Source organism: Myotis nattereri (assembly GCF_964212035.1).
Source record: "Myotis nattereri genome assembly, chromosome: 4".
NCBI classification, from domain to species: domain Eukaryota; kingdom Metazoa; phylum Chordata; class Mammalia; order Chiroptera; family Vespertilionidae; genus Myotis; species Myotis nattereri.
Genome location: NC_138079.1, coordinates 43,765,842 through 43,791,554, shown reverse-complemented (window position 1 = coordinate 43,791,554; position 25,713 = coordinate 43,765,842). Strand labels below are relative to the sequence as shown.

Genomic DNA, 25,713 nt, shown 5'->3' with positions numbered 1-25,713 from the left:
CGGTTGCTGGGACTCTGAGAGGCAGAGCCCCTGGGGACGGGACTGAGAGCAGCCATAACTGCTAGCCCCGCTCTGCCTGCCCTATAGATCCCCTGGGACCCGTCTCGCCCAAGCCCTGCAGGAAGACTTTTGCTGGATAGCCTCAGGCAAAGGCTAGATTAGCACCTCCCTAGAGATCCAGGAGCCAGGAAGCCCAGAGGTCAGAGTGAACCATCCAGTTTGCAGCTCCATGGAACCATAAAAGACACACTCAGGGGGCAGACTCAGTGAGCACCAAAGCCCCATCGAAGCAAGTCTAGCCCAGCACAGAAGTTCTCCCACTGTAGACACAGCTGATTCTCACAGCCAATTGGCCTGGAGGTCAATTCCTCACAGCGATAACTACAACAATCAAGGCTTAATTACAATAAGACTGTGCACGAAGACCACAAGAGGGTGCACCAAGAGTGTCCTCCTCAGGTAATTGGGGAGGCTGAACCACTGGGCCCTAGAGGACACTTAGCACAGAAAACCACTGTATCAAGACTGTGCACAAAGCCCACAGGGGGTGCACCAAGAGTGTCTACCTCAGGTAATTGGGACACTTAGCACAGAAAGGCACTCTATCGACACAGCGAAGCATAAAAAATGCCGAGACAAAGAAACAGGACACAAACGACAGAATTGGAGGAAAGCAAACTGCTGGATATAGAGTTCAAAACCACACTTTTAAGGTCTTTAAAGAACTGTCTAGAAGATGCCGATAAACTTAATAAGGCCCTCGAAAACACTGGTGAGACCGCCGATAAATGTAGTGAGATCTTCAAGAAGACTGGTGAGACCGCCGATAAATGTAGTGAGATCTTCAAGAAGACTGGTGAGACTGCCGATAAATGTAGTGAGATCCTCAAGAAATCTAATGAGACCCTCGATGTTGTGATAAAGGACCAACTAGAAATTAAGCATACACTGACTGAAATAAAGAACATTATACAGACTCCCAACAGCAGACTAGAGGATCGCAAGAATCAAGTCAAAGATTTGAAATACGAAGAAGCAAAAAACACCCAACCGGAAAAGCAAAATGAAAAAAGAATCCGAAAATATGAAGATAGTGTAAGGAGCCTCTGGGACAGCTTCAATCGTACCAACATCAGAATTATAGGGGTGCCAGAAGAAGAGAGAGAGCAAGATATTGAAAACCTCTCTGAAGAAATAATGACAGAAAACTTCCCCTACCTGGTGAAAGAAATAGACTTACAAGTCCAGGAAGCGCAGAGAACCCCCAAACAAAAGGAATCCAAAGAGGACCACACCAAGACACATCATAATTAAAATGCCAAGAGCAAAAGACAAAGAGAGAATCCTAAAAGCAGCAAGAGAAAGAAAATCAGTTACCTACAAGGGAGTACCCATACGACTGTCAGCTGATTTCTCAACAGAAACTTTGCAGGCCAGAAGGGAGTGGCAAGAAATATTCAAAGTGATGAATGCCAAGAACCTACAACCAAGACTACTTTATCCAGCAAAGCTATCATTCAGAAGTGAAGGCCAGATAAAGAGCTTCACAGATAAGGAAAAGCTAAAGGAGTTCATCACCACCAAACCAGTATTACATGAAATGCTGAAAGGTATCCTTTAAGAGGAGGAAGAAGAAGAAAAAAGGTAAAGATACAAATTATGAACAACAAATACACATCTATCAGCAAGTGAATCTAAAAATCAAGTGAATAAATAATCTGATGAACAGTATGAACTGGTGATTGTGATAGAATCAGGGACATAGAAAGGGAATGGACTGACTATTCTTGGGGGGTGGGGGGGGAAGGGGGGTGGGGTGAGGGAAGAGTTTGGACAATAATCGTGCACCTATGGATGAGGACAGTGGGTGAGGAGTGAGGGCGGAGGGTGGGGTGGGAATTGGGTGGAGGGGAGTTATGGTGGGAAAAAAGAGTAACTAATGTAATAATCTGAACAATAAAGATTTAAAAAAAAAAAAGAATACGGTACGAAAAAAGCCATGGGTCTAACAATATTTATTTAAACTATTTTTATTTAACAGAGAAGTAAAGCTCTACAGTGAGAGCACTGTATATAGAATAATCCTAACTATACATTTTACAAGTTTATATGAATGATGAAAACAGAAATAAAGCTAAGAATTAATAATAAACTTAAAGGATTATACATTAAAAATATTGTATTCTTGAAGCAATACCAGAAGGAGGATGTATCTAAAAATAAAGATGAGAAAATGTCAAAAATAAATAAATAAATAAAATAAAAATACAGGATAGCATTTTTCACTTATCAGGATGTCAAAAATTTTAAAGCTTGATAACAACCAAGTCATACAGAGTGTTAAAAAGAGACATTTTTATATACTATTCATAGAGAGATAACCTTTTTGAAGGACAATTTGACACATCATCATAATAAAAAAGTACACATATCCTTTGACTAAGCATTATACTTTTAAAAATTTAACTAAAATAGTATAGCAAGCAGTGAAAATATATGTACCTGAATATTTATAGTAAATTGTTTATAATAATACTAAAAGGATAAATAAGAAACCAATATCTAGCAACTGAAATATTAGAAAAAACTCACACAAGGTGTGAAACAGTTTAAAAATTCAGACATGTGTACATACTGATGTATAAATTGATATGGAACTCCATAATTTCAACATATATTAATTATACATATATATTTACAAAGTAAAATTTTATTTGTGATTCTTTAAATTATATGCATTATTCTATAGAAATAAAAGTATAAATTAAAAATTTCTAGAAAGGTACATAGGTAATTTACTCTGGATAGTGGGTATGTGAGGATGGTAGAGGAAGACTTTTCACTCTCTTTCAAACCCGTGTACATTACTGTAATCTTTTATAGAGCATGAATACTTTTGACACTGGAGCTTCTGAAAAAGAGAATGGGCTATTTAATTTCATGTCCATCGAATTTCACTCTATCTTGAAACTACAGTCAAAGATTGCTTAAAAAGGCAGGACACCACAAGAATAACCAGGAGAAAAGACAACAGCAACAACATCTTATATCACTTCTCAGCCTTTTGGCTGAGATCAACTGCATCAGCATCTTAGAACAAGCACTGGCCGGGAGTTTGACATGCTTGTCTTAGACGTTCTAAGTAAAGAGATAAGTGGTAATTGACTTTGAAGACTCAAAATATTTTCATCATAAGCTGGCCCTGAGGAAAACTAGGATCCAGCTTGAGATACAACAAGAATCCTAAAATACTCAGGAAATGGTGGCACAAATTACCTTTGTAAGTGAAATCGAGGGGAGAGGGAGGAAATGATTGGTTGAAAGTGACTTAAGAAGTAATTAAATCCCTCAGTCTCCTATTCCTCTCCCTGCCACTGGGCAACCACCACTCTCCCACACTACAGAAGACTAATTTAGTTTCTGGAGAAGTTAAAACATAGACTATCCTGAACCAGCCTTAGGCACTGTGAAAGATGAAGGTACCACCAATAGCAAGGGATTAAAAGAACAGTGACAAACTAAACACTGAGGTTCCCAGTTGTCCCCCTCTACATCCCAGAATATTGTTAGCTAGTCAGGAGGCTGAAAGAGTATCTGGGGAAGCTCACAAGCCCAAGAGGAAAATTCTAAGATACTATAATAGCTAAGATCTGGAAGCAGCCCCAGTGCCCATCAGATGAGTGGATAAAAAAGCTGTGGTACATATACACCATGGAATATTATGCAGCTATAAAATGGAAGGATCTCTTACCCTTTGAGACAGCATGGAGGGACCTGGAGAGTATTACGTTAAGCAAAATAAACCAGTCAGAGAAAGACAAATGTCACATGATCTCACTCATATGTGGAATCTAATGAACAAAATAAAAGGACAAACTAAACAGATCAGATCCAGAGGCAATGGAAGCATAGAACAAACTGATGAATCTCAAAGAGAAGGGAGTGGGGAGCAGGAAGAGAGGGAAGAGAATAACCAAAGAACTTATTTGCATATATGCATTGCCCATTTCTCTGATGATTATTGATGTTGAACATCTTTTCATATATATATTGGCCATCTGTATGTCTTTGGAGAGATATCTATTCAGGTCCTTTGCCCATTTTTAATTGGAATGATTGTTTTTTGGTGTTGAGTTCTATAAGGTTTTTGTAAGTGTTGGATATTAAGCCCTTACCAGATGTGTCTTGTCAAATATGTTCCCCCATTTGGTGGATTGTCTTTTCATTTTGTTGATGTTTTCCTTGGCTGTGCAAAAACTTTTCAGTTTGGTGTAGTCCCATTTGTTTATTTTTCTTCTGTTTCCCTTGCCCGAGGATATATATTAGAAAAAAATATTGTTATGGGAAATGTCCGAGATGTTACTGCCAATGTTTTCTTCTAAGATTCTATGGTTTCAAGTATATAATTTAAGTTTTTAATCCATTTTTAGTTTGTTCTTGTGTATGGTGTAAAAAGGTGGCTTGGTTTCCATTTTTGCACATAACTGTCCAATTTTCCCAACACCATTTATTGAACAAACTATCTTTACCCCATTGTATGTCTGTGCCCCCGAAGGAAAATAATTTGTAGCCTAGAGTTTTACATCCAAACTACCAAAAACAGTGAAAGTAGGGGAAAAAAAGACATTTCCAGATATCAATGTCTCAAAACATTTCAATACCCCTTCTCAGAATGCTTCTGAGGGTGTAGTTCATCAAACAGAAGGAAGAAACCAAGAGGAATACATGAAATACAGAAAACAGAAGATTCAATTCAAGGGAAATAAAGGGAACTAAGAAGGTAGTTGTAGAACAGTAATGAGAAGGGCAACTAGTCCAGGTTGGATCAGTTAAGAAGGCTCAAGAAAATAAAATTTAAAAAATATTTGAGCCCTAGCTGGTTTGGCTCAGTGGATAGAGCATCAGCCTGTGGACTGAAGAGTCCTGGGTTCGATTTGGTCAACGGCACATGCCTGGGTTGCAGGCTCAATCCCCAGTAGGAGGCGTGCAAGAGGCAGCTGATCAATGATTCTCTCTCATCATTGATGTTCCTATCTCTCTCTCCCTCTCCCTTCCTCTCTGAAATCAATAAAAATATATTTTTAAAAAATATTTTATGAAATTAAATATCTTGAGGTAAAAGAGATTTAGGGTTGAGTTAATGGTAAGTATACACAATAAGTAATATATATAAAATGGATTAATGCTAAGAACGTATTTCGAAAGACAACTACTAACTATAAGGAATGAATTAAATTATGCAGAAAAATAAGATGTTAGATCCAACTGAACAAAAGTTTAGTTAAAAGTGTAGCATAAAGCACCTCTTCTCCAGAAAGGCCACTGTATGCTGGGAAGGATACATACAGGAAACTGGACTATTTGCATAAATGTGGAACTAGAAGCTTTTTGGTCAATAGTCACTTGATACATTTTAACAAAGATGAAGGACTAGCCCAACTGGTGTGGCTCAGAGGTTGAGTGTCCACTTATGAACCAGGAGGTCATGGTTCCATTCCCTGTCAGGGCACATGCCTGGAGTTGCAGGCTCAATCTCCAGTAGGGGGGTGTGCAGGAGGCAGCCTATCAATGATTCTCATCATTGATGTTTCTATCTCTATCTCCCTCATCCTTCTTTTCTGAAATCAATAAAAATATATTTAATAAAAAAAACCAAAACAATGAAAGACTAAAAATAAACACTTTCAATATAATCCTATATAATAAAAGAGAAAAATGCAAATTAACCATCTCTTCACTATGCACAAGCCACGTCCACCAGCCAATCAGGAGCAGGTATGCAAATGAACCCAACTAAGATGGCGGAGGCCACGGAGCTGGAGGGAGCAGGTGGCTTGGGTTGCCCCCAGTGATGAAGGAAGCCAAGCTTCCCACCTGCTCTGGCTGGCCCCTGACTCCGCTCAAGGCTACAAAGTTTCAATTATAGGAGATAAATAAATCCCATATACCTGCTTCCAGCTGGCCATGGACTCCACTCAAGGAGGGGCTGGGAGCCTGGGTTGCTAGGGGCACCCCAGGCTTCCAGCCAGACCTGGGCTCTGCTCAAGACTACAAAGTTTCAATTATAGAAGATAAATAAATCCCAGTTTTAAAAAAAGGAGAGGCTGGGAGCTTGGGTTGCTGGGGGACATGGCCAGCCTTAAAACAGCCCTCAGCCCCTCACCCAGGCTGGCCAGGCACCCCAGTGGGAACCCCACCCTGATCCGGGACACACTGATTCAGGGCAAACCAGCCGGCCCCCACTCAGGCACCAGGCCTCTATCCTATATAATAAAAGGGTAATACGCAAATTGACCCTAACAGCAGAACGGCTGGGAATGACTGCTCATTATGACACACACTGACCACCAGGAGGTAAACGCTCAATGCAGGAGCTGCCCCCTGGTGGTCAGTGCGCTCCCACAGGGGGAGCTCTGCTCAGCCACAAGCCAGGCTGCCAGCTGCCAGCACAGCGGTGGTGGTGGGAGCCTCTCCTGCCTCCTCAGTAGCGCTAAGGATGTCCGACTGCAGCTTAGGCCTGTTCCCCGCTGGCAAGTGGACATTTCCCGAATGCACCTGGGCTGCCAGAGGGATGTCTGACTGCCAACTTAGGCCCGATCCCCTGGGGAGTGGGCCTAAGCCAGCAGATGGACATCCCCTGAGGGGTCCCAGACTGCCTCTAGTTTTTAATAATAACCTACATGAGATTACTGCAATTTGAGAAGGAAAAAAGGGTTGATTTTTCATGCTCAGATGGGATGTAAAGTTTAAGTCAACAACAGAAGCAGACTGAAAACCAGAAGCTCTTTCCAATCAAGTCCTAAGTGCCCAAGGAAGATTATTCTCAAGTGTCTTTCAATGGTTCTGAAAGAAAGCTGAGGATGTGGGGAAAGCTGAGGCAGAGGACAAGCAGCTGCTCCTGGAGCCACTCCAGCGCAGCCCCATTCCCAGCAGCACACTGCCCTGTGGAAGAGCGTTAGCACAGACCCACAAGTGCAAAAGCCAGCATCACAGGCCAGAAGAGCCCAGCCGAAGCTCCACACTGGAAATCTGACTTCAGGCCTACCCCAGTCTGGCTAAGAAACTATTCTCACCCACAAAAAATTCTGGAATCACTGTCTTTCCGACATTTACTAAGTGCTATTATCCTTTAAGTATATGCCAACCTTAGCAGTTATGTGTCACTTTCTTACAAAAAAGTTCTTGACTTTAAAAAAAAAAAAAAAAGAAGAAGTTAATTGGTTCCTGTGACTATCACAATTTTCTAAGATCTGGATTTTAAGTTCTATTAAAAGAAATGTTTATTTTATTTCAGGGTTAACCCACTTGGGGTCCTCTATTATTATCATTGTAAAAATACCTATTTGTGCCTATCCCATGGCACCTTACACACAGCAAGATGGGATAGGCTTACTGCTTCCACAACAGCCAAACATTGTTCCTTACCATTTTATGAATTTCACATAATTAAAACATCCTGTACCCAGAATACCACTCACCATTTGGTGCATACAGCAGAAGATTTTTAGAGTACTCTAGTGATAAAGAACAGACATGTGTTTGATGGCGGGTTCCAAGAGCCAGCTAACTATCCATAAAAATTTGGCTTAAAGTATTTAGATTTCCTAATGATTTGGTTTGTTACTATATCATTTCTAATCTTCACTTTTCAAACCAATCTTTACGCACATTAAACATTAAAACAGCAACAAGGAACAGCTTCTGAGTGAGTCATAAGTTCTTTAGTAAAGGACATTTGAAATTCTTTTAAAAAAGTCATTCTTTCTCCATTGAATACCTTTAAAATCAATTAGATTCTATACTGTATGATCTCACTTATATGTGAAATCTAAAGAAACAACAATAACAACAACAATAAAAAAAACTAAACTCACAGATACAGAGAACAGATTGGTGGCTGCCAGTTGTGGGAGGCAACTGGCGGCGGGGGCCAGGGCCAGCGAGTGGGCGGCGCCAGGCTGGCCAAGGTGAGTGACAGTGGGGCCCCCTGAACACTGGTCACCCTACAGATCAGCCCTGATCACCAGCCAGGCCTGGAGACCCTACCCGTGCATGAATTTCAAGCACCGGGCCTCTAGTTGTAAATAATGCTGCAATGAAAATAAGGATGTATATATCTTTTCAAATTGGTGTTTTCATTTTCTTCAGATAAATACCCAGAAGTGGAATTGCAGGGTCATCTTGTAGTTTTATATTTCATTTTTTTGAGGAATCTTTATACTCTTTTCCATAGTGCCTCACTAATTTCAGTACTACCAACAGTACACAAAGGTTGTCTTTTGTGATGAGAATTTGTAAGATCTACTATCCTAGCAACTTTTGAATATACAATACAGTATTGCTAACTATTGTCACCAGGCTGTACATTATATCTCCATAACTTATTTATTGTATAACTGGAAGTTTACCTTTTGACCATAAAATAAATTATTTCCCTAAGAGTGAAAAACCTGTCCTTTCATTTTTTTTATTGTTTAAAGAATTACATATGTCTCCTTTTTCCCCAATTGACCGCCCCCCACCCCCACCACTCCCATCCCCCAGGACAAGCCCCCACCGCCCCAGTGTCGGAGTCCATTGGATATGTTAATATGCACACATACAAGTCCCTTGGTGGATCTCTAACCGCTCCCCCTCTCCCCCCCCCACCCCCCCGCCTTCTCTCTGAGGTTAGACGGTCTGTTCAGTGCTACCTTGTCTCTGGATCTATTTTTGTTCATCAGTTTATGTTGATCATTATATCCCACATATGAGTGAGATATTTATCTTTCTCCGACTGGCTTATTTCACTTAACATAATGCTCTCCAGTTCCATCTATGTTGTTGTAAATGGTAAAAGTTCCTTCTTTTTTACAGCAGCAGAGTATTGCATTGTGTAGATGTACCACAGTTTTTTAATCCACTCATCTGCTGATGGGCACCTAGGCTGTTTCCAAATCTTAGTTATTGTAAATTGTGCTGCTATGAACATAAGGGTGCATATAATATATCCTTTCTGATTGTTGTTTCTAGTTTCTTGGGATATATTCCTAGAAGTGGGATTACTGGGTCATATGGGAGTTCCATTTTTAACTTTTTGAAGAAACTCCATAATATTTTCCACAGAGGCTGCACCAGTCTACATTCCCACCAGCAGTGCATGAAGGTTCCTTTTTATCCACATCCTTGCCAACACTTGTCATTTGTTGATTTGTTGATGATAGCCAGTCTGACAGGTGTGAGATGGTACCTCATTGTTGTTTTGATTTGCATCTCTTGGATGATTAGTGACTTTGAGCATGTTTTCATATGTCTCTCAGCCTTGTGTATGTCCTCTTTCAAAAAGTGTCTACTTGGGTCCTTTGCCCATTTTTTGATTGGGTTGTTTATCTTCCTTTTGTTAAGTTGTATGAATTCCCTGTAAATTTTGGAGATTAAACCCTTATATGAGATAACATTGTCAAATATGTTCTCCCATGCAGTGGGCTTTCTTGTTGTTTTGTTGATGGTTTATTTTGCTGTGCAAAGCTTTTTATTTTGATGTAGTCCCATTTGTTTATTTTCTCCTTAGTTTCCATTGCCCTAGGAGCTGTATCAGTAAAGATATTGCTACAACATATGTACGATATTTTGCTGCCTATGGAGTCTTGTAGGACTTTTATGATTTCCCGCCTTACATTTAAGTCCTTTAACCATTTTGAGGTGTGTTTTTTTTCCAGCATCAATTTATTTTTCCTAGAATTTGGATACAATAACTGCAGCAAGACAGTGCTCAATACTATTCAAACCTCACTTTAGGTTCTTAAACTACCTCAGCATTTGCCAATGTAAATTCACATTCCAGTAAAACTGGGAAACCAAAATTTGACATAACCAACAAATTTACTCAATATTGATGTAAATACAAAATTTTATATGTTAACACATGGCCTTTACAGAATTTGGCCTTTAGAAACTAGCTTACAACACAAAGTTACTCTTTGCTTACCTGTCCTGAACTGTTTAGTGTTACACCAACAGACCCCCTTTCCCATAGCTTTTACCATAAAGAGACAGGTGATTCCTCCCTTTAAGTGGGGAAAAAAAAAACAGACACACACACACACACAAAAACAAACAAACAAACAAACAAAAAAAAAAAACCCCAAAGTTCCCACCCAGAAAAAAATGTTAACAGAACTATCCAATTGTAAAGTATCAGCAGATATAACACTGAAAATAGATCCAGTGGGCAACTCTGAAGTCATTTACCTAAGTAGTATAACAGAAAGTTACAGTGTTGACCAAAAGAACACACAGGTTTCTCATTAAGCTTTGTTATTTTAAAGGGTCTCAAAATTCTGTGACAAATTTTTGGTCAAGTACTGATTTTAAAAACTAATAACTTAAAAACTGCCACACACACAAAAGAACCAAATGGTCCACAAAAGATCCTCCTTTCCTTCTGAAGGTTTTATGATGCATTGTAATCATTCACTAGTCTTTTACTATTAAACTTAAATGGCCAATTGAGACACACAGTTCTGAGACGGTTCTTCCACCACTGGTTAAAACTGGGGTGGCAGGAGTTGGGAATAATGTTCATTTAGCCTCTGCGCTTTCTGGGCAGACTTGGTGACTTTGCCAGCTCCAGCTGCCTTCTTGTCCACTGCTTTGATGGCACCCACAGCAACTGTCTGTCTCATGACACGAACAGGGAAACGGTCCAGAGGGGGGTAGTCAGAGAAGCTCTCAACATGCATGGGCTTGCCAGGAGTCATATCAACGATGGCAGCATCACCCGATTTCAAAAACTTAGGGCCATTTTCCAGCTTTTTCCCAGAATGACGATCAATCTTCTCCTTCAGCTCAGCAAATCTGCAAGCAATGTGAGCTGTGTGACCATCCAGCACAGGTGCATATCCAGCACTGATTTGGCCTGGGTGGTTCAGGATAATCACCTGAGGCATGAAGCCAGCTGCTTCCACTGGTGGGTCATTTTTGCTGTCACCAGCCACACTGCCACAGCGAACATCTTTGTCAGACACGTTCTTGACATTGAAGCCGACATTGTCCCCAGGAAGAGCTTCACTCAAAGCTTCATGGTGCACTTCAGCAGACTTTACTTCCGTTGTAATGTTGACTGGAGAAAGGTGACCACCATACCGGCTTGAGAACACCACTCTCCACTCGGCCCACAGGGACAGTACCAATACCACCAATTTTGTAGACATCCTGGAGGGGCAGACGCAGGGGCTTGTCAGTTGGACGAGTTGGTCGCAGGATGCAATCCAGAGCTTCAAGCAGTGTGGTTCTACTGGCATTGCCATCTTTACGGGTGACTTTCCATCCCTTGAACCAAAGCATATTAGCACTTGGCTCCAGAATGTTGTCACCATTCTAACCAGAAATTGGCAGAAATGCTACTGTGTCAGGGTTATAGCCAATTTTCTTAATGTAGGTGCTGACTTCTTTAACAATTTCCTCGTATCTTTTCTGGCTGTAGGGTGGCTCAGTGGAATCCATTTTGTCAACTCCAATAATCAGCTGTTTCACACCCAGCGTGGAGGCCAGAAGGGCATGCTCACAGGTCTGTCCATTCTTGGAGATGCCTGCTTCAAATTCACCAACACCAGCAGCAACAATCAGGACAGCACAGGCAGCCTGAGATGTGCCTGTAATCATGTTTTTGATGAAGTCTCTGTGCCCTGGGGCATCAGTGATGGTCACGTAATACCTGGTGGTCTCAAATTTCCACAGGGAGATGTCAATGGTGATACCTCGCTCCAGTTGAGCTTTCAGTTTATCCAAGACCCAGGCATACTTGAAGGAGCCCTTCCCCAGCTCAGCAGCCTCCTTCTCAAATTTTTCAATGGTTCTTTTGTCAATCCCACCACATTTGTAGTTCAGATGGCCAGTAGTAGTAGACTTGCCAGAATCTACATGTCCAAAGACGACGATGTTGATGTGAGTCTTTTCCCACTTTGGGTTTGAGTTAATGCTGGTTTTCACGACACCTGTGTTCTGGCGGCAACCCATTTGCGAAAAAGCTTGAGTCTGTTTTTGTGTATGGTGTAAGTTGGTGATCTAGTTTCATTTTTCTTTTTTTGCATGTATCTGACCAATTCTCCCAGCACCGTTTACTGAAGAGACTGTCTTGACTCCATTGTATTCTCTTGCCTCCTTTGTCAAATATTAATTGAGCATAATGGCTTGGGTCTATTTCTGGGTTCTCTGTTCTGTTCCATTGGTCTATATGTCTGTTCTTGTGCCAGTACCAGGCAGTTTTGAGAACAGTGGCTTTGTAATAAAGCTTGATATCTGGTATTGTGATCCCTCCAACTTTGTTCTTCTTTCTCAGGATTGCTGTGGCTATTCAGGGTCTTTTTTTATCCCAGATGAATTTTTGGAGAGTTTGTACTAGGTCTGTGAATAATGCCATTGGTATTTTAATGGGGATTGCATTGAATCTATAGATTGCTTTGAGTAGTATAGACATTTTAATGATGTTGATTCTACCAATCCATGAACACGGTATGTTCTTCCATTTGTTTATGTCTTCCTCTATCTCTTTTTTCAATGTTTTCCAAGTACAGGTCCTTTACCTCCTTAGTTAAGTTTATTCCTAGGTATCTTAATTTTTTTGGTGCAATGGTAAATGGGATTGTTTTTTTAGTTTCTCTTTCTGTAGATTCATTATTGGTGTATAAAAAAACCATAGATTTCTGGGTGTTAATTTTGTATCCTGCTACATTGCAGAATTCATTTATTAAGTTTAGTAGTTTTTTGATGGAGTCTTTGGGGTTTTCTATGTACAATATCATGTCATCTGCGAATAACTGTCCTGTCACTTTTATGACTTAAACTGTAAAGCTTAAATAACGAAAATCAAAATAATGTTTTTAACTTACCTTCAATACCTAAACGTGTTTGCATATTAAACCACTACAAATATTATACAAGCAGATTTTCCTTTAAGTCAAATAAGAAGCTATTCTGAGGTCAAAATAATCAGTCAACTCTTTTTAAAAGTAGCTAATCGAAATACATTTCCTATTTTGACGATGGTCCACACTTTGAGACTCAAACATGAGAATATCCTGTTTTCTAATAGAAGGGCCTCTGTGTGATGCAGGAGTTGACAGAAGTGGGCAAATTATTTTCACAATGCAAAAACTGGAATAATCTTAATTTGTGCAGTTAAAATTTTTGAGGATTCTCTCGTGTTCTCTGCAACATTTTACAAAATACAGTAACACTAAAGCTCTGAGATGTTTTCTTTTAATATCTGATGTGCTCATGCTGAGGAACATTACCGATTTTAACAGATTTGATTGTACCACACTTACTTTTTTGTGATAAATGCTACAGACTCCTCTCTCTATGTCAGGCAATTTGTGTAGATGATTTTCTATCTGACCAAACACACTGGATTCAGAATAGAGAACTTCAGACACAGCATCCAGTCGAGCATTTATTTCCCTGTGAGAACAGTAATAGCAGTCATAAGACGTGGTAGCAGTGAGAATGTGGACATCTCCCACTCTAAAGCCCAGCCACAAAGAAGGCTTCTCTACATCACTGGTCCTTTCCTGACCCTCATCATTTGAATCACAAAGCAGGCACCACACAAAGAGGGGCAGAGACAGGCTCATTGGGTTTTCCCTTCCTCTTGGGCAGATGCAGAGAATGCACTTCTCAGCCTCCTCTGAAGATAGGTATGGGCGTGTACCCAATTTCTAGCCAATAAACGGTGGTAGGAAGGATTACGCTACTGCTAGCCCTGGCCCATGAAAAACTCCTGGTGTTTGCTCTCTCCCCATTTGCCTACTGGACGTGGAGCCCAGGGCAATCTTGCTGACTCCATCAGCCTGGGTCCACAAATGGGGCAAAAAAAAAAAAAACACCCCTCCAATCTCGCATCCACCACCCACTGGACTTTACATTAGCAAGAAGTAAACATCTATTGTATTTACACCAGATTGAGGATTTATGTGCTACAACTGCTTGCATCACCTTGGCTACTATAACAGGTTTACGATGGGCAACCAGATTTTCCTGCCTGAAATGACTGACCATCTCAGTCAAAAACAATTCATCCCATTAACCAACTGCTTCCATAAAGGACTGGAACCGACCAACTGTTTGAGTGAACTGGAATTAGGCATATGGAGCCCAAGCAAAGACTGGGAGCAGCTACAGAAAACACAGCGCAACGACATCAGGAGACATGGGAGGCCAGGGCCGCAGGATTCCATCAATGTCTACACTCTAAGTGATGTGTCACTTGGGAAGGAATGAGGAGGCCCTGTCAACTTAAAATGGAAACCTGACTAAATGTGTCATCTATGCAATGTGGCCCACCTAGTTCCTATGAACACCAAAGGCCTACGCTAGGTACAATGGCCACATGTGATATTAAAGCCTGAGATAAGTACACCTATCTAGTGGCTAGCAGGCCCTCAGTAAATGTTTGAATGAATGAATGAAAGAACGAACGAACAAGCAAGCAAATGAAAGAATGAACTGACATTTGGAGGGAAAGGGAGACACTAGCTCTAAATGCACATTTGTTTATCAAAGTTATGTTGATATCACACACATTCATGTGAAAGGGCAAACCTCACATCAGAATCCTGCCTAGATGACGACTGTTAAATTGAGTACTTTGCAATTAACTGAGTGCTATTATCTTTATTATCTTTATAGCTATCCTGTGAGGCCATGCCTGTTCCTGATACAGAAACTAATTTCAGGTCTCATTTCTGCTCCGTTTTTCTCTGGCTGTAAAACAGGCATTTGTTTAGCATGAGAGAGCAGAACAAGCCAGAGCTCGGTAGACACAGATTGGCTCTTCCATTCTCACTGGGGTGGTCTCTTAAATCCACCCATTTCTCTCCAATACACTAGTCCAAGTAAAAGATCACTTCTCAGACTGCTAAAACAGCCTCCTCCCTCCCCTCCCACATCCACGGCTGTCCCTTTTTCCAGACCATTCTCAACACTGTACCCTGAGAGGTCTTCCTAGAACCCAAATATGTCATGTCATATCTCTGCCTTAATCTCATCAAACACCTGCCATAATCTTAGGTCCAAATCCAGAATCCTTAATTGACCTACAAGTGATTCCTGCTTACCTCTCAAGTCTCACTTCAGAACACCTGTCACTCTCTTCCTCTCGCTCTGAATTTCTTCCAGTGTCTTGGTCACTCCAAATTCTCTAATGTCAGAGCTTTCAAGTGTACTGCTCACTATACCTTAGAGTTTCTTTTCCTCTTTCCTACAACCCACAAGCTCCTAATCACCCTTCCTCTGAGAGGGCTTTCTAGAGCACCAGACCAGACTTAATCCTTTTCCATACCACCCTCTATTTCATAACTCTATTTGCTTCCTCACTGTCTCTTCCACTAGACTGTAAGCTCAGTGAGAACAGGGGTCATATCTTTATTCCCACAGTTCTGGGATCACAATATGTGCTCAATAAATGGTTGCTGAATTCAATTCAACTTCAAAGACTACATATAAAGTAAAGCAAGATGAGGTAAAACATAAATAAATGAAAAATTAAAATTCCTTTGCATAGGATTGTTGTGATAAAATAAGCCACTGTTTTACCCTAACATTTACCCGAAATGCTATACAAATATAAAGTTTTATTTTAATAAACTCACTCCTGAATAAATGAAAGACGACACCAATTGGAATAGACTGAGATGATGCTACAGATGGTATGAGGACAGATAAAGTAATGCCATCTGTGAATGTATAAGACAGCCGACAAAGATAGCTATTCTCTCAAAATTTATAAAGGTTGTCTGAGATATGAAAAGATAAAAGCAAAAAAGGTTAATAAAAATCCAAATCATATTTATGAAGTCCACCAGAACATTTTTTAAACATAGATATAAAACTGAGCAAAGGACCTAAATAGGAATTCTATAAAGTGGACATACAGTCAGCCAAGAGACATATGAAAAAATGTTCAAAGTCACTGATCATCAGAGAGATGCAAATTAAAACAACAATGAGGTATTACCTCACACTTGTCAGAATGGCTACCATCAACAAATCAATAAATGACAAGTGCTGGCGAGGATGCGGAAAAAAGGGAACCCTAATACACTGCTGGTGGGGATGCAGACTGGTGCAGCCACTATGGAAGACAGTATGAAGTTTCCTCAAAAAACTAAATATGGAACTGCCATTTGACCCATTGATCCCACTTCTAGGAATATTTCCCAAGAAACCTGAAACACCAATCAGGAAGAATTGTGCCCGATGTTCATAGCAGCACAATTTAAATAGCTAAGATCTGAAAACACCCCAGTGCCCATCAGTAGATGAGTGGATAAAAAAGCTATGGTACATTTATACTATGAAATACTATGCAGCAGTAAAAACGAAGAATCTCTTACCCTTTGAGATAGCGTAGAGTAACCTGGAGAATATCATGCTAAGTGAAATAAGCCAGTCAGAGAAAGACAAGTATCACATGATCTCACTCATATGTACAATCTAATTAACAAAATAAACTGATGAACAGAGTGGATCCAGAGACTTGGAAGCATGGATCAGACTGTGGAATCTCAGAGGGAAGGTGAGGGAAGGTGAGAGGTAATCAACCAAAGACCTTGCATGTACATATACATAACCCATGGACACGGACAATTGTGGTGAAAGCCTGGGGTAGGGGGTGGGGGCCAGGCTGGAGGGGGTTAATGGTGAAAAAAAGGCAACATATGTAATACTTTCAGCAATAAAATTTTTTTTAAAAAAACAAGCAAAAAATAAAGACAAAACTGTAAATTTCTTAGAAAGAGACTGTAAAGGTCGTGTTAAGTTGGTTTGCAATCTGAGAAAATACAAAGGTAGTAGCTTTTATTTTAGCCTAGTGATACCGCAGGCAAAAGCATGCTCACTATGAATCATTCTTGCTTTAACCCAGCCTTCATTTGTTATAGGGAGGTAATAGCTTGGGGGTTAATAAATGGGGTTGAGAAGGCAGGTGACCTAAGTTCAAATCTAGGCTCTACCATTTACCAGTTATTTAGCCCTGCTCTAGTTTCTCTATCTATAAATGAGAATAATAATGTCCTCATATAGAGGTGTTACAAGAATTCAATGAAACAATACATATTAAGCACTTAGCACAGTGCCTGGTACATAATAACTACTCAAAACATGTTAACTGTTATCACCATTTTTATGGTGAACTTTATTGGCTTACAAAATTTGTTTGGTAGATTCCACAAAGAACAGCAGGGGGAGGGGGAAAACAGCACCCAATATATAAGCTTGGTAATAACTATGTGTAGATAACACTTAAGACATTTCATGCAAAAGGTATTTTGAGTAAAGTGAACAACAAGGAAGGATTACACAATGAAAGCCAGTTCAGGGATCTCCTGTGCTAAATCTGGTAGTAGTGACTTGAAATACTATGTTGAGACTGGTTAGTAGGCTGCGTTGAGAAGGAATGCCATACCAATTACAGATGTCTAACATCGACAGGGAGGCACTGTTTACCACAAATCTCTCATCATTGAGGCAGCTATAATTCCACTTTATCTCTTATACCTAGATCATAATGCAAAGAAATAAAAATAACTTCTAATCAAGTTTCATAAATAAAATACTTTGATACCTTAGAACTGTTATTTATTAGCAGGAGTAAGAAGGCTTTCCAAATAACTGTAAAACAATAGTCAGACCTCTAGAATAGAGAACAATTAGTTCAGTGCAATCAATGAAAGAGATTTGGTGACAGTAAACAAAGCAGGAAGAAGCACTGTCAATTAGATGATGGTAAAGATATTCCAGAATACCTTATAGTATTCTATAGTTGATCTTAAAACAAAATATAACCTAGAGCTTCCTCAATAAATGGTGTTGGAAAAAATGAATAGCCACATGCAAAAGAATGAAACCAGGTTGCTATTTGATACCATAACACAAACACTAACTCAAAATGGATTAAAGGCTTAAATATAAGACCTAAAACAATAAAAAACACAGAAGAAAACATAGGTACTAAACTTATGGACCTTGGTCTCAGAGGTTTTTGTGAACTTGACCCCAAAGGCAGGGAAAGTAAAAGAAAAATAAATGACTAGGAATACATCAAACTAAAAAGCTTCTGCACAGCAAAAGAAACCATCAACAAAACAAAAAGGCAACCAACCAACTAGGAGAAGATATTTGCGAACAATACTGCAATAAGGGGCTAATATCCAAATTATAAAGAACTTAAACAATTCAACAACAAAATAAACAATACAATTAAAAAATGGGCAGAGGACACTTTTCCCAAGAAGACACACAAACGGCCAACAGTTATTTAAAAAAATGCTCAAATGAACTAGTTATAAGGGAAATGCAAACCAACACCTTAATGAGAAACTACCTCACTCCTGTTAGTATAGCTATTATCAACATGGCAAGAGAAAACAAGTGTTGGAGAGAATGTAAAGAAAAAAGAACACTCATACACTACTGGTGGAAATGTAAACTAGTATAGCCACTATGGAAAACAGTATGGAGGTTCCTCAAAAAATTAAGAATAGAGTTACCATATGACCCAGCAATCCCCCCTTCTGGGTATCTACTAGAAAAATCTGAAAACATGTATTTGTAAAGATATATGTACCCCTATGTTCACGGCATTATTATTCATGGTGGCCAAGACATGGAAACAACCCAGGTGTCTTTTGGTGGATGACTGGATGAAGATATGGTACAGATCTATAATGGAATACTACTCAGCCATAAGAAAGGATGAAATATTTACATTTGTGACAACATGGATGGATCTTGAGAGTATCATGCTCCGTGAAATAAGTCAGACAGAAAAGGACAAGAACCATATGATTTCACTCAGATGTGGGATATAAAATGGAAAGCAACAAATGAACAATCAAATCAAACAAACAAACTCACAGACACAGATAACAGTACGGTGGTTACCAGAGGAGAAGGGGGATACGGAGAACATGAAGAGGATAAAGGGGATCGAATATATGGTGACGGAAGGAGACTTTTGGTGTTGAGTACACAACGCAATATACAAATGTATATTGTCGCCCTAACACATTTAATTTTTTTAAAACCATGATACATTCTAAACGAATAGACACCTGAGTCATTTCATTCCATATGACAAAAACTATGGACTTGAGGTTCTGGGGATGACAAAGATTGTTTTTTAACACCAAAACCCCAAGGGCTAAATGTGGGTGTCACTGGAGTCCTTCACATTTGAAGATGAACTGGGTAATGACATCAGAATTTGTGTGGCTGTCACTGAGAAACTCAGTGCGTGACCTACAGTATTGCTGTTGTAAGGGCATGTGATGGAGTCTGTCTGTACCTCCTGATTGCTATTCATGGAGATGCCTCTATAATTCTAACATAAGGTTATTTGGGGGGAAAGTTAAAATGCAAACTGCTAAGGAGAGGTTGGTTTTGTTGATCTAATTTCTTGCCCTAAAGACAGCTGATATAAAATAAATAAATTAAATTCTGACATTAAGACATTCATCATGCAATAGGGCTAAACCAATGACATAACCAGACTACAGACTCCTAGTAGAAACATGAATCATAAACCCTCTCCTAGGGCCTAAGATTCACTACCTGGTCTACCTAGCTTCACCTTTCACATACACGATTTATTCAATGAATAATTACTGAATGCTTAAAAAGTCCCAGCTGTAGAAGTAGTGTAAGATGGAGGGTGAAAGTGTGATAGAAGAAGCTGGGAAAGTAAGCAGGGATCTGGTCATGTGAGTAATGCAGACCACATAGGAGCAATGGGAGCCAATGGCCAACAATTGAAAGAACAAAACAGCAGTAGCAGAAAGACTGGTTAGAAAGCCTTTTCAGTAATCCAGGGGTGATGTTAATGATCTGAACTGGGTAGAGAATATAGGAATGAAAATAGCTCATAGTTTCAAGAGATATTAAGAATGTAAAATCAGCCCAGCTGGCATGGCTCAGTGGTTGAGCATTAACCTATAAACCAGAAGGTCAGGGCACATAGCTAGGTTGCGGGCTCGATCCCCAGTGGTCAGGGTGGGGGTGTGCTGGAGGCAGCAACTCAATGATTTTCTCTCACCATTGATGTTTCTATCTCCTCTCTCCCTCTCCCTTCCTCTCTGAAATCACAACACATAAGAAAGCATAACCTATTTATAAAAACTTATGGAGCTTCATTAAAGCAAAATCCAATCTCAATAATCTAAATGAATTATCTGAATCAGTCAGTAAGTACCGGGCACTAATATATTCTGCACCAAAGAGGTCATTTTATAGAATAAAAGGTGGTGGGAGTGAAAAATCCTCTGAAACGTGAAACATTTGGTCCTGGATTTACGAATATGAGATTACCTTGGAAGTTAAAATAAGCTAAAAATGTAAAGATCTTAAGGGAATTTAAGAGAATTCATGGATGACTGGCAAGTAATGGGCTCTTGGAGAACTCTGGAAGACCTGCTTTATATTACTAAGTTCCGTTGTCACCAATTATTTGTTCTATGATCTCACTAAAGAAGAAATCCTGGTCCTAAACTAACATTTGGCTGCCAGTGTCAGAGACAGAATGTTAGCCTGGATGAACGGAACCATTGATGTGATATGCATGGCACCTATGTTAGTTTAGGGGGGGAACAAAAAATATATAACTGACCCACCGACTAATCAGCTGAAGATTTTCTCAGAGAATTTGTTTGGAATAGGTTGTAAGTGCCATTAAGATTTAAACGAATTCTTTTAAAATGGATTTTGCAGAATTAGGAAGATGAAAATTTTAAAATTGTGACTTAAAATAAAAAAGGCAAAGGAAAGGTGTTGTGTTTGTTACCGGCTACATAAGTGCCAAGCCAGTTTAAAGTTCACACTTGAAAGCATCAGTGTTCGATGCATGGAGTATTTATTTTCTCCAGCCTTTCTGGGAGAGCAGGATCCCAAGGGACACATGGTCCAGTCGATAAAGAGCATACAACATGGTCTACTGAACTTATCTCAAGTTAATCCTCGTTTTAGAAAACAAATTTAATGATAAAAATAAAAATTTTAATTCTCATGCAAACATCTACTAGTGAGTCTGTTTCTGATGAATATTTTAACCAAGCAAATAAAATACTAAAAACTGCCATGGATGCTTAGGCAGATAGCTTTCCATTACCCAGAATGCAACACCCTTTAGGGGGCTGTCCACACACTGCCCGCGGAAGGCCGTCCTGTCTGCTCTTGCTCCAAAAGGTATCCTTATTGCATTTGAATAATGAACCCACGTAGATACTTCCATTTTCAGAATTCTTCTTTATCTAGTCAGCTTCCCCTGTCTGAAGGTCTTTATGGTCAGGAAGGGAAATTGAAATAACCCACTAAAAGCTGAAGTAATCTGGTAACTATCACCATCAAGACAATTTCTTAAAACTTACTACTAACACTCATAACAGTGTCTGCTATCCTTTTTTCAAGATGACTATTTACCAAGCACAGCCTAAGATGTAGCCAACAGTGAGGCCATCATGCAGTTTAAAATTGACGTACACACAAAGTCTCTAGCACAGTGCTTGGTATGCAATAAAGGTGCCCCTAGTTACCCATTCTACTGTCCTAAACGTCTTATACCTGACCTCTTTCAGAGTACTGACACTAACTTAGCTCAGGTCGTCAGAAGCTCTCCGTGAACTTGGTAACTTGCCCCACCACCACCACTTTGTCCCCTCCTACACACAAGCCCAGCTCTGACCCTGTCACTCCCATGCTCAGAATCACTGGATTAACTTCCTCTAACCAACTCCTCAGCCTAGCCTGCAAAGCCCTCTACAAAAGGCAGCACCCCATCTCTTCAACCCCTTCTTCCCTCCGTACCCCCTTATGCTACTGATGGCCCAAACTAACTGCATACCCACTTTCCTCAGCATACCCTATGTCTTCCAATCTGCAGGCAGGCTCATTCTTGGGGGCGAGGAAAAAAAATCCTCACAATATCAGACAGTCTGTTGCCAGATACAAAATAAAATCTTCTCCAATTTAAAGTTGCGTCTTACATGTCATAGTAACCTTGTTTTTAAGGAGGTCAACATGCCTTTACTTTCACTACTATATGTAATTTCAGATTAAACACAATCAAAAAATTCCCTTTACCTTAAATTAAGGAGCGGCTGAGTCACCCACTTCTTTAACTTCCGTCTCCCAAATGAAGTTTTAGTATGGTCCAAAACCCAAAATAAACTTCCTTTGCTTTTCATATCAGTCTAAGAAAGACCAGAAAACAAGTTTTATTAACTAGATCATTGTATTTGTACCAAAACTGCTAGTTGATCATGTGCCCTAATTATTCCATGGATCACAATTTTCAATGTTACATATGCCTGGCATAAGTATGGCTCATAACAAGTGTTCATTTAATGTTTGATCAGTGAACATGTGTGTATACATACACACACAAAACAAAAACATACACGTATATATACATATACAATATACCGAAAGTATTGATATTTTGCACAGAAAAGAGATAGTCTGTGTCGTTTTTGGTTAACTAAGAATAAATTATTCAGAAATCTCTTTTGAAATATATATTTGTCCTAAGCATCTTAAAAATATAATAATACATTTTACTGCCTTGGGAAATACAATTTGCCTTTGGCAATTCAGTAGCTCCCACTGCCTCAAAATTACTGTTCTAAAAACCAATGCTCTCACAACAGCACAGAAGGAATAGAAGGTACTGGAGATAGATGTGAACTTGCACTGATCCTCCCAGAATTTACCCTGGAAGGGTTTTATTTTAGTCTGTTTTATTAAATCCTTTGTAAAAGTTTATCTATCTATACTTTTCTATTTCAAAGTTGAGTCATTAAAAAAATTTACAACTAACTAGAGATGATGGTTTATCCTAACCAGGGTTTCATTGTATTACAAAAAATCTATTAATAGGTTAAATCTTGTTTGGAACATAAAATTGTAGTTTTCACCTGAGTGGTTTTATTTTAACTTTTTCCTTTTCTTTCAAATCATCAAGCAGGTACTTACAGAAAACCTCCCTAATGTACTCAGTTGTGTGATTGGCAAAGGTATATTAGGACATGTTCCCTCTCTCAGGGCACTTAAATCCAAGTTTGGGGGAAAAAGACTCATAACCAGGACCCAATGCCACCTGGCAGGAAGAAACTATAAAAGGTATCACATCAGCTCCCTGGGCCTTAGGAGTGAAAGCAGAGCACAGAGCAGCTTCAGGGTCACGGAGGCTCCTGAGGATGGAGCTGGGCACTGGCCCACGGACGAGGCCGGTCCAGAGCAGCAACAGCACCACCCTCTGAGACAAGAGCCGGACTGGCCCGCCTGCGGCAAAGGGTCCCCGGAAGAGGACAGTGGAGGGAATCAGGTTCCAGGTACCTGGCCTCACTGGAGAAGCAGGCTGAGGAGAGAGAGGGGTGGGCAAACACAGTCCTGTTACACCTCTGCTCTCCCTGACACCGGCCCCACCTCATTGCCCCTGTCCTTGCTCATCTGTAAGAGAGGCCAACGCTGAAGTGCAAAGACACGCAGATGTTCATTCTCAGCTTCTGTTCTACAAGGGCTCAAGTCTTGACAATGAAAGGATTTTAAAAGGGTATTTTGGTTACAGATGATTTTTGCCTTTGGAATGTGATTTCAGAACTGACTCCACAGTAAGAGGACTGGAACAGGGAGGATGTGGCAGAATAAGGACAACCTGGAATACTGGGGCTGTGTGTGCAGACTCTGACTGAGCTCTTCTTCATCCAAGAAATGTCCTTTTATTCCTACCACTGCTTTCCTACCATGGGACGCATACAGAGTTGATGAGAAAGACTTGTGGGAAAGATTCTCACTTCTGGATAAATGAAATGAATGGCAAAATAAAAGTGTTATTGAATGGAAAGTGTTATCTAGTATACACAGATAGTTTGGAAGCAGGAGAAACTAGATTAAAAAATCTAGTTAGTAATATATAAATCCAGGAGTCAGGAGAATAGATTTGGCATTTACTATAATTCACAACAGTAATCAATGCTTCTGAAGAGCTTTATACCTTTGACTCAGATCGTTCAGTCTCCACTACTTACTCAAAAGACTTGAAACTTCTTATTTCTATGACTTTGTTATGATAACATTAATTTTATAACATAACATCTCACACTACCAAGTGCCAATTTAATAATAATGAAAGCAATCATTTCAATGGCTCCATTATCTTCCTAATTCATCAATAAATGGCAAATAAATGATGAAAATTTGTAAAGGGAATTATTACGCATCTTACAGTCTAATTGAATATCACAGTAACTTGTTTTAATGCTGCATAATAAAATAAGACTGCAAACATTTCAAGAAAAAGTTAAATGTAGAAAAATATAATTAAGCAGACAAAAAATCTTCATATGAATTTTCAAAGATGTTCTTCCAAATATTTGATACAGAAATTATCTGAATTAGCATGTTACTTCAATCATTAAAACGGACATCTCTATAGCTTACTAAGTAACCCCACAGAAGTATTTCTTATACTGTATTTAATTCTCCAAAAAGCAGTGCTACAGTAATCAACTAATAAATAGATAACAGCACAGGCAGAGCGGTCAGTTGAAGACAATATTGTTGTTTTCACCTATATTCCTAAGAATATTACCTTATTCCAAAATGCTACCTTATTCCAAATTTTGTTTTTTCAAAACCATTTGAAACAACTAGCCCTTATGTTTACCTGACCTGATTCTGTAGGATTTCAAGATTCCTTAATGTTGTTCCATTAATTGTCATAAATTCCATTGCACCTGACAACTGTTTAAATTTCCTGTAAAAGAACGAAATATGAACCATGATGTAAGTGCATAAAGAACTAATGTAAGCAATAGAAATATTCCAGTGATAATATGACAAAAGTTAGCTCTTTGATAGAGAATCAAACCAAAGGAGCTAAAATAATATTTACTGGTATATTGTCTCCCATTGATGCTGGTGTCATTAAATAGGTTGATGGCAAAATGAGGACAGTTGCTCTCAAACCAAACACAAGAACAAGGAAGGAAAGTAAGTGTTACAAACAATTTTTTAATATATTCCCAGAAATAGAACCAAACATAGTCTTGTATCATTGGCAGAGCATGTGGTGGTGTGGTATTTTCAGGAAACAACTAAGCAATTAGCTTTAAAAATATGTCAAGATAGTTAAAAACATCCTTCTTATTCTTTAGCATGAGATCATCTTGATAAACCCTTGAACAGGTTTTAATCAACATTCTGATATGTGCAACAAATGTCATTTACTCTCTAATTAACAATGCACATTAATGTGGCTGTTTTAATAGAGTATAAAATTGAAAAAAGTAGCAGAAAATATTTCCTTAAGCTCAAAGAATTCATATTCTCCGACGTACCTGTAACTACTTCAAACTAGGTTAAAAGTTCAATAAATTTCAAATAGACTTGAGTACTGAGTTGCGAAATGATTAATAAATGTATGCACAATTCCAATTTTGTCCTTATTAGTCTTTCATATTAAAAAGTATACTAATCAATGCATTACTGATACTGGATTCAATGTCCTTTATAAGCCAGTCAGTCCTTAGACGTTTCTGTCAATAGCACTTACAGATTTGATGGCTAAAAGGCAAGAAACATCATGGCAAGGTCACTAAACTATTTGGAGGGAGAGCATGAGTGTTTCCATCATAGCTGTAATAAGATTTAAACAAAACCCAGTTTCCCAAGCCAGTTATGGAA

The 25,713-nt window shown here is 39.3% G+C and overlaps 2 protein-coding genes across 2 annotated transcripts in view; both read right to left on the bottom strand.

Annotated features, from left to right (window-relative positions):
* Positions 1 to 25,713, bottom strand: part of MSH3 (mutS homolog 3) — a 127,316-nt gene that overhangs the window by 52,620 nt on the left and 48,983 nt on the right. Inside the window, exons 11-13 of the mRNA XM_081088645.1 lie at positions 24,700 to 24,784; positions 22,111 to 22,220; positions 13,308 to 13,440 (exon numbers count right to left, since the gene is read on the bottom strand). Coding sequence (XP_080944771.1) covers positions 13,308 to 13,440; positions 22,111 to 22,220; positions 24,700 to 24,784 — 328 coding nt within the window. The remainder of the gene's footprint in view (positions 1 to 13,307; positions 13,441 to 22,110; positions 22,221 to 24,699; positions 24,785 to 25,713) is intronic.
* Positions 10,527 to 11,997, bottom strand: LOC308518062 (elongation factor 1-alpha 1-like; the record flags this gene model as incomplete). Its single annotated transcript, XM_081089655.1, is given in 3 exon segments — positions 10,527 to 11,124; positions 11,126 to 11,358; positions 11,362 to 11,997. Coding segments are annotated over 3 exon segments (1,467 nt in total).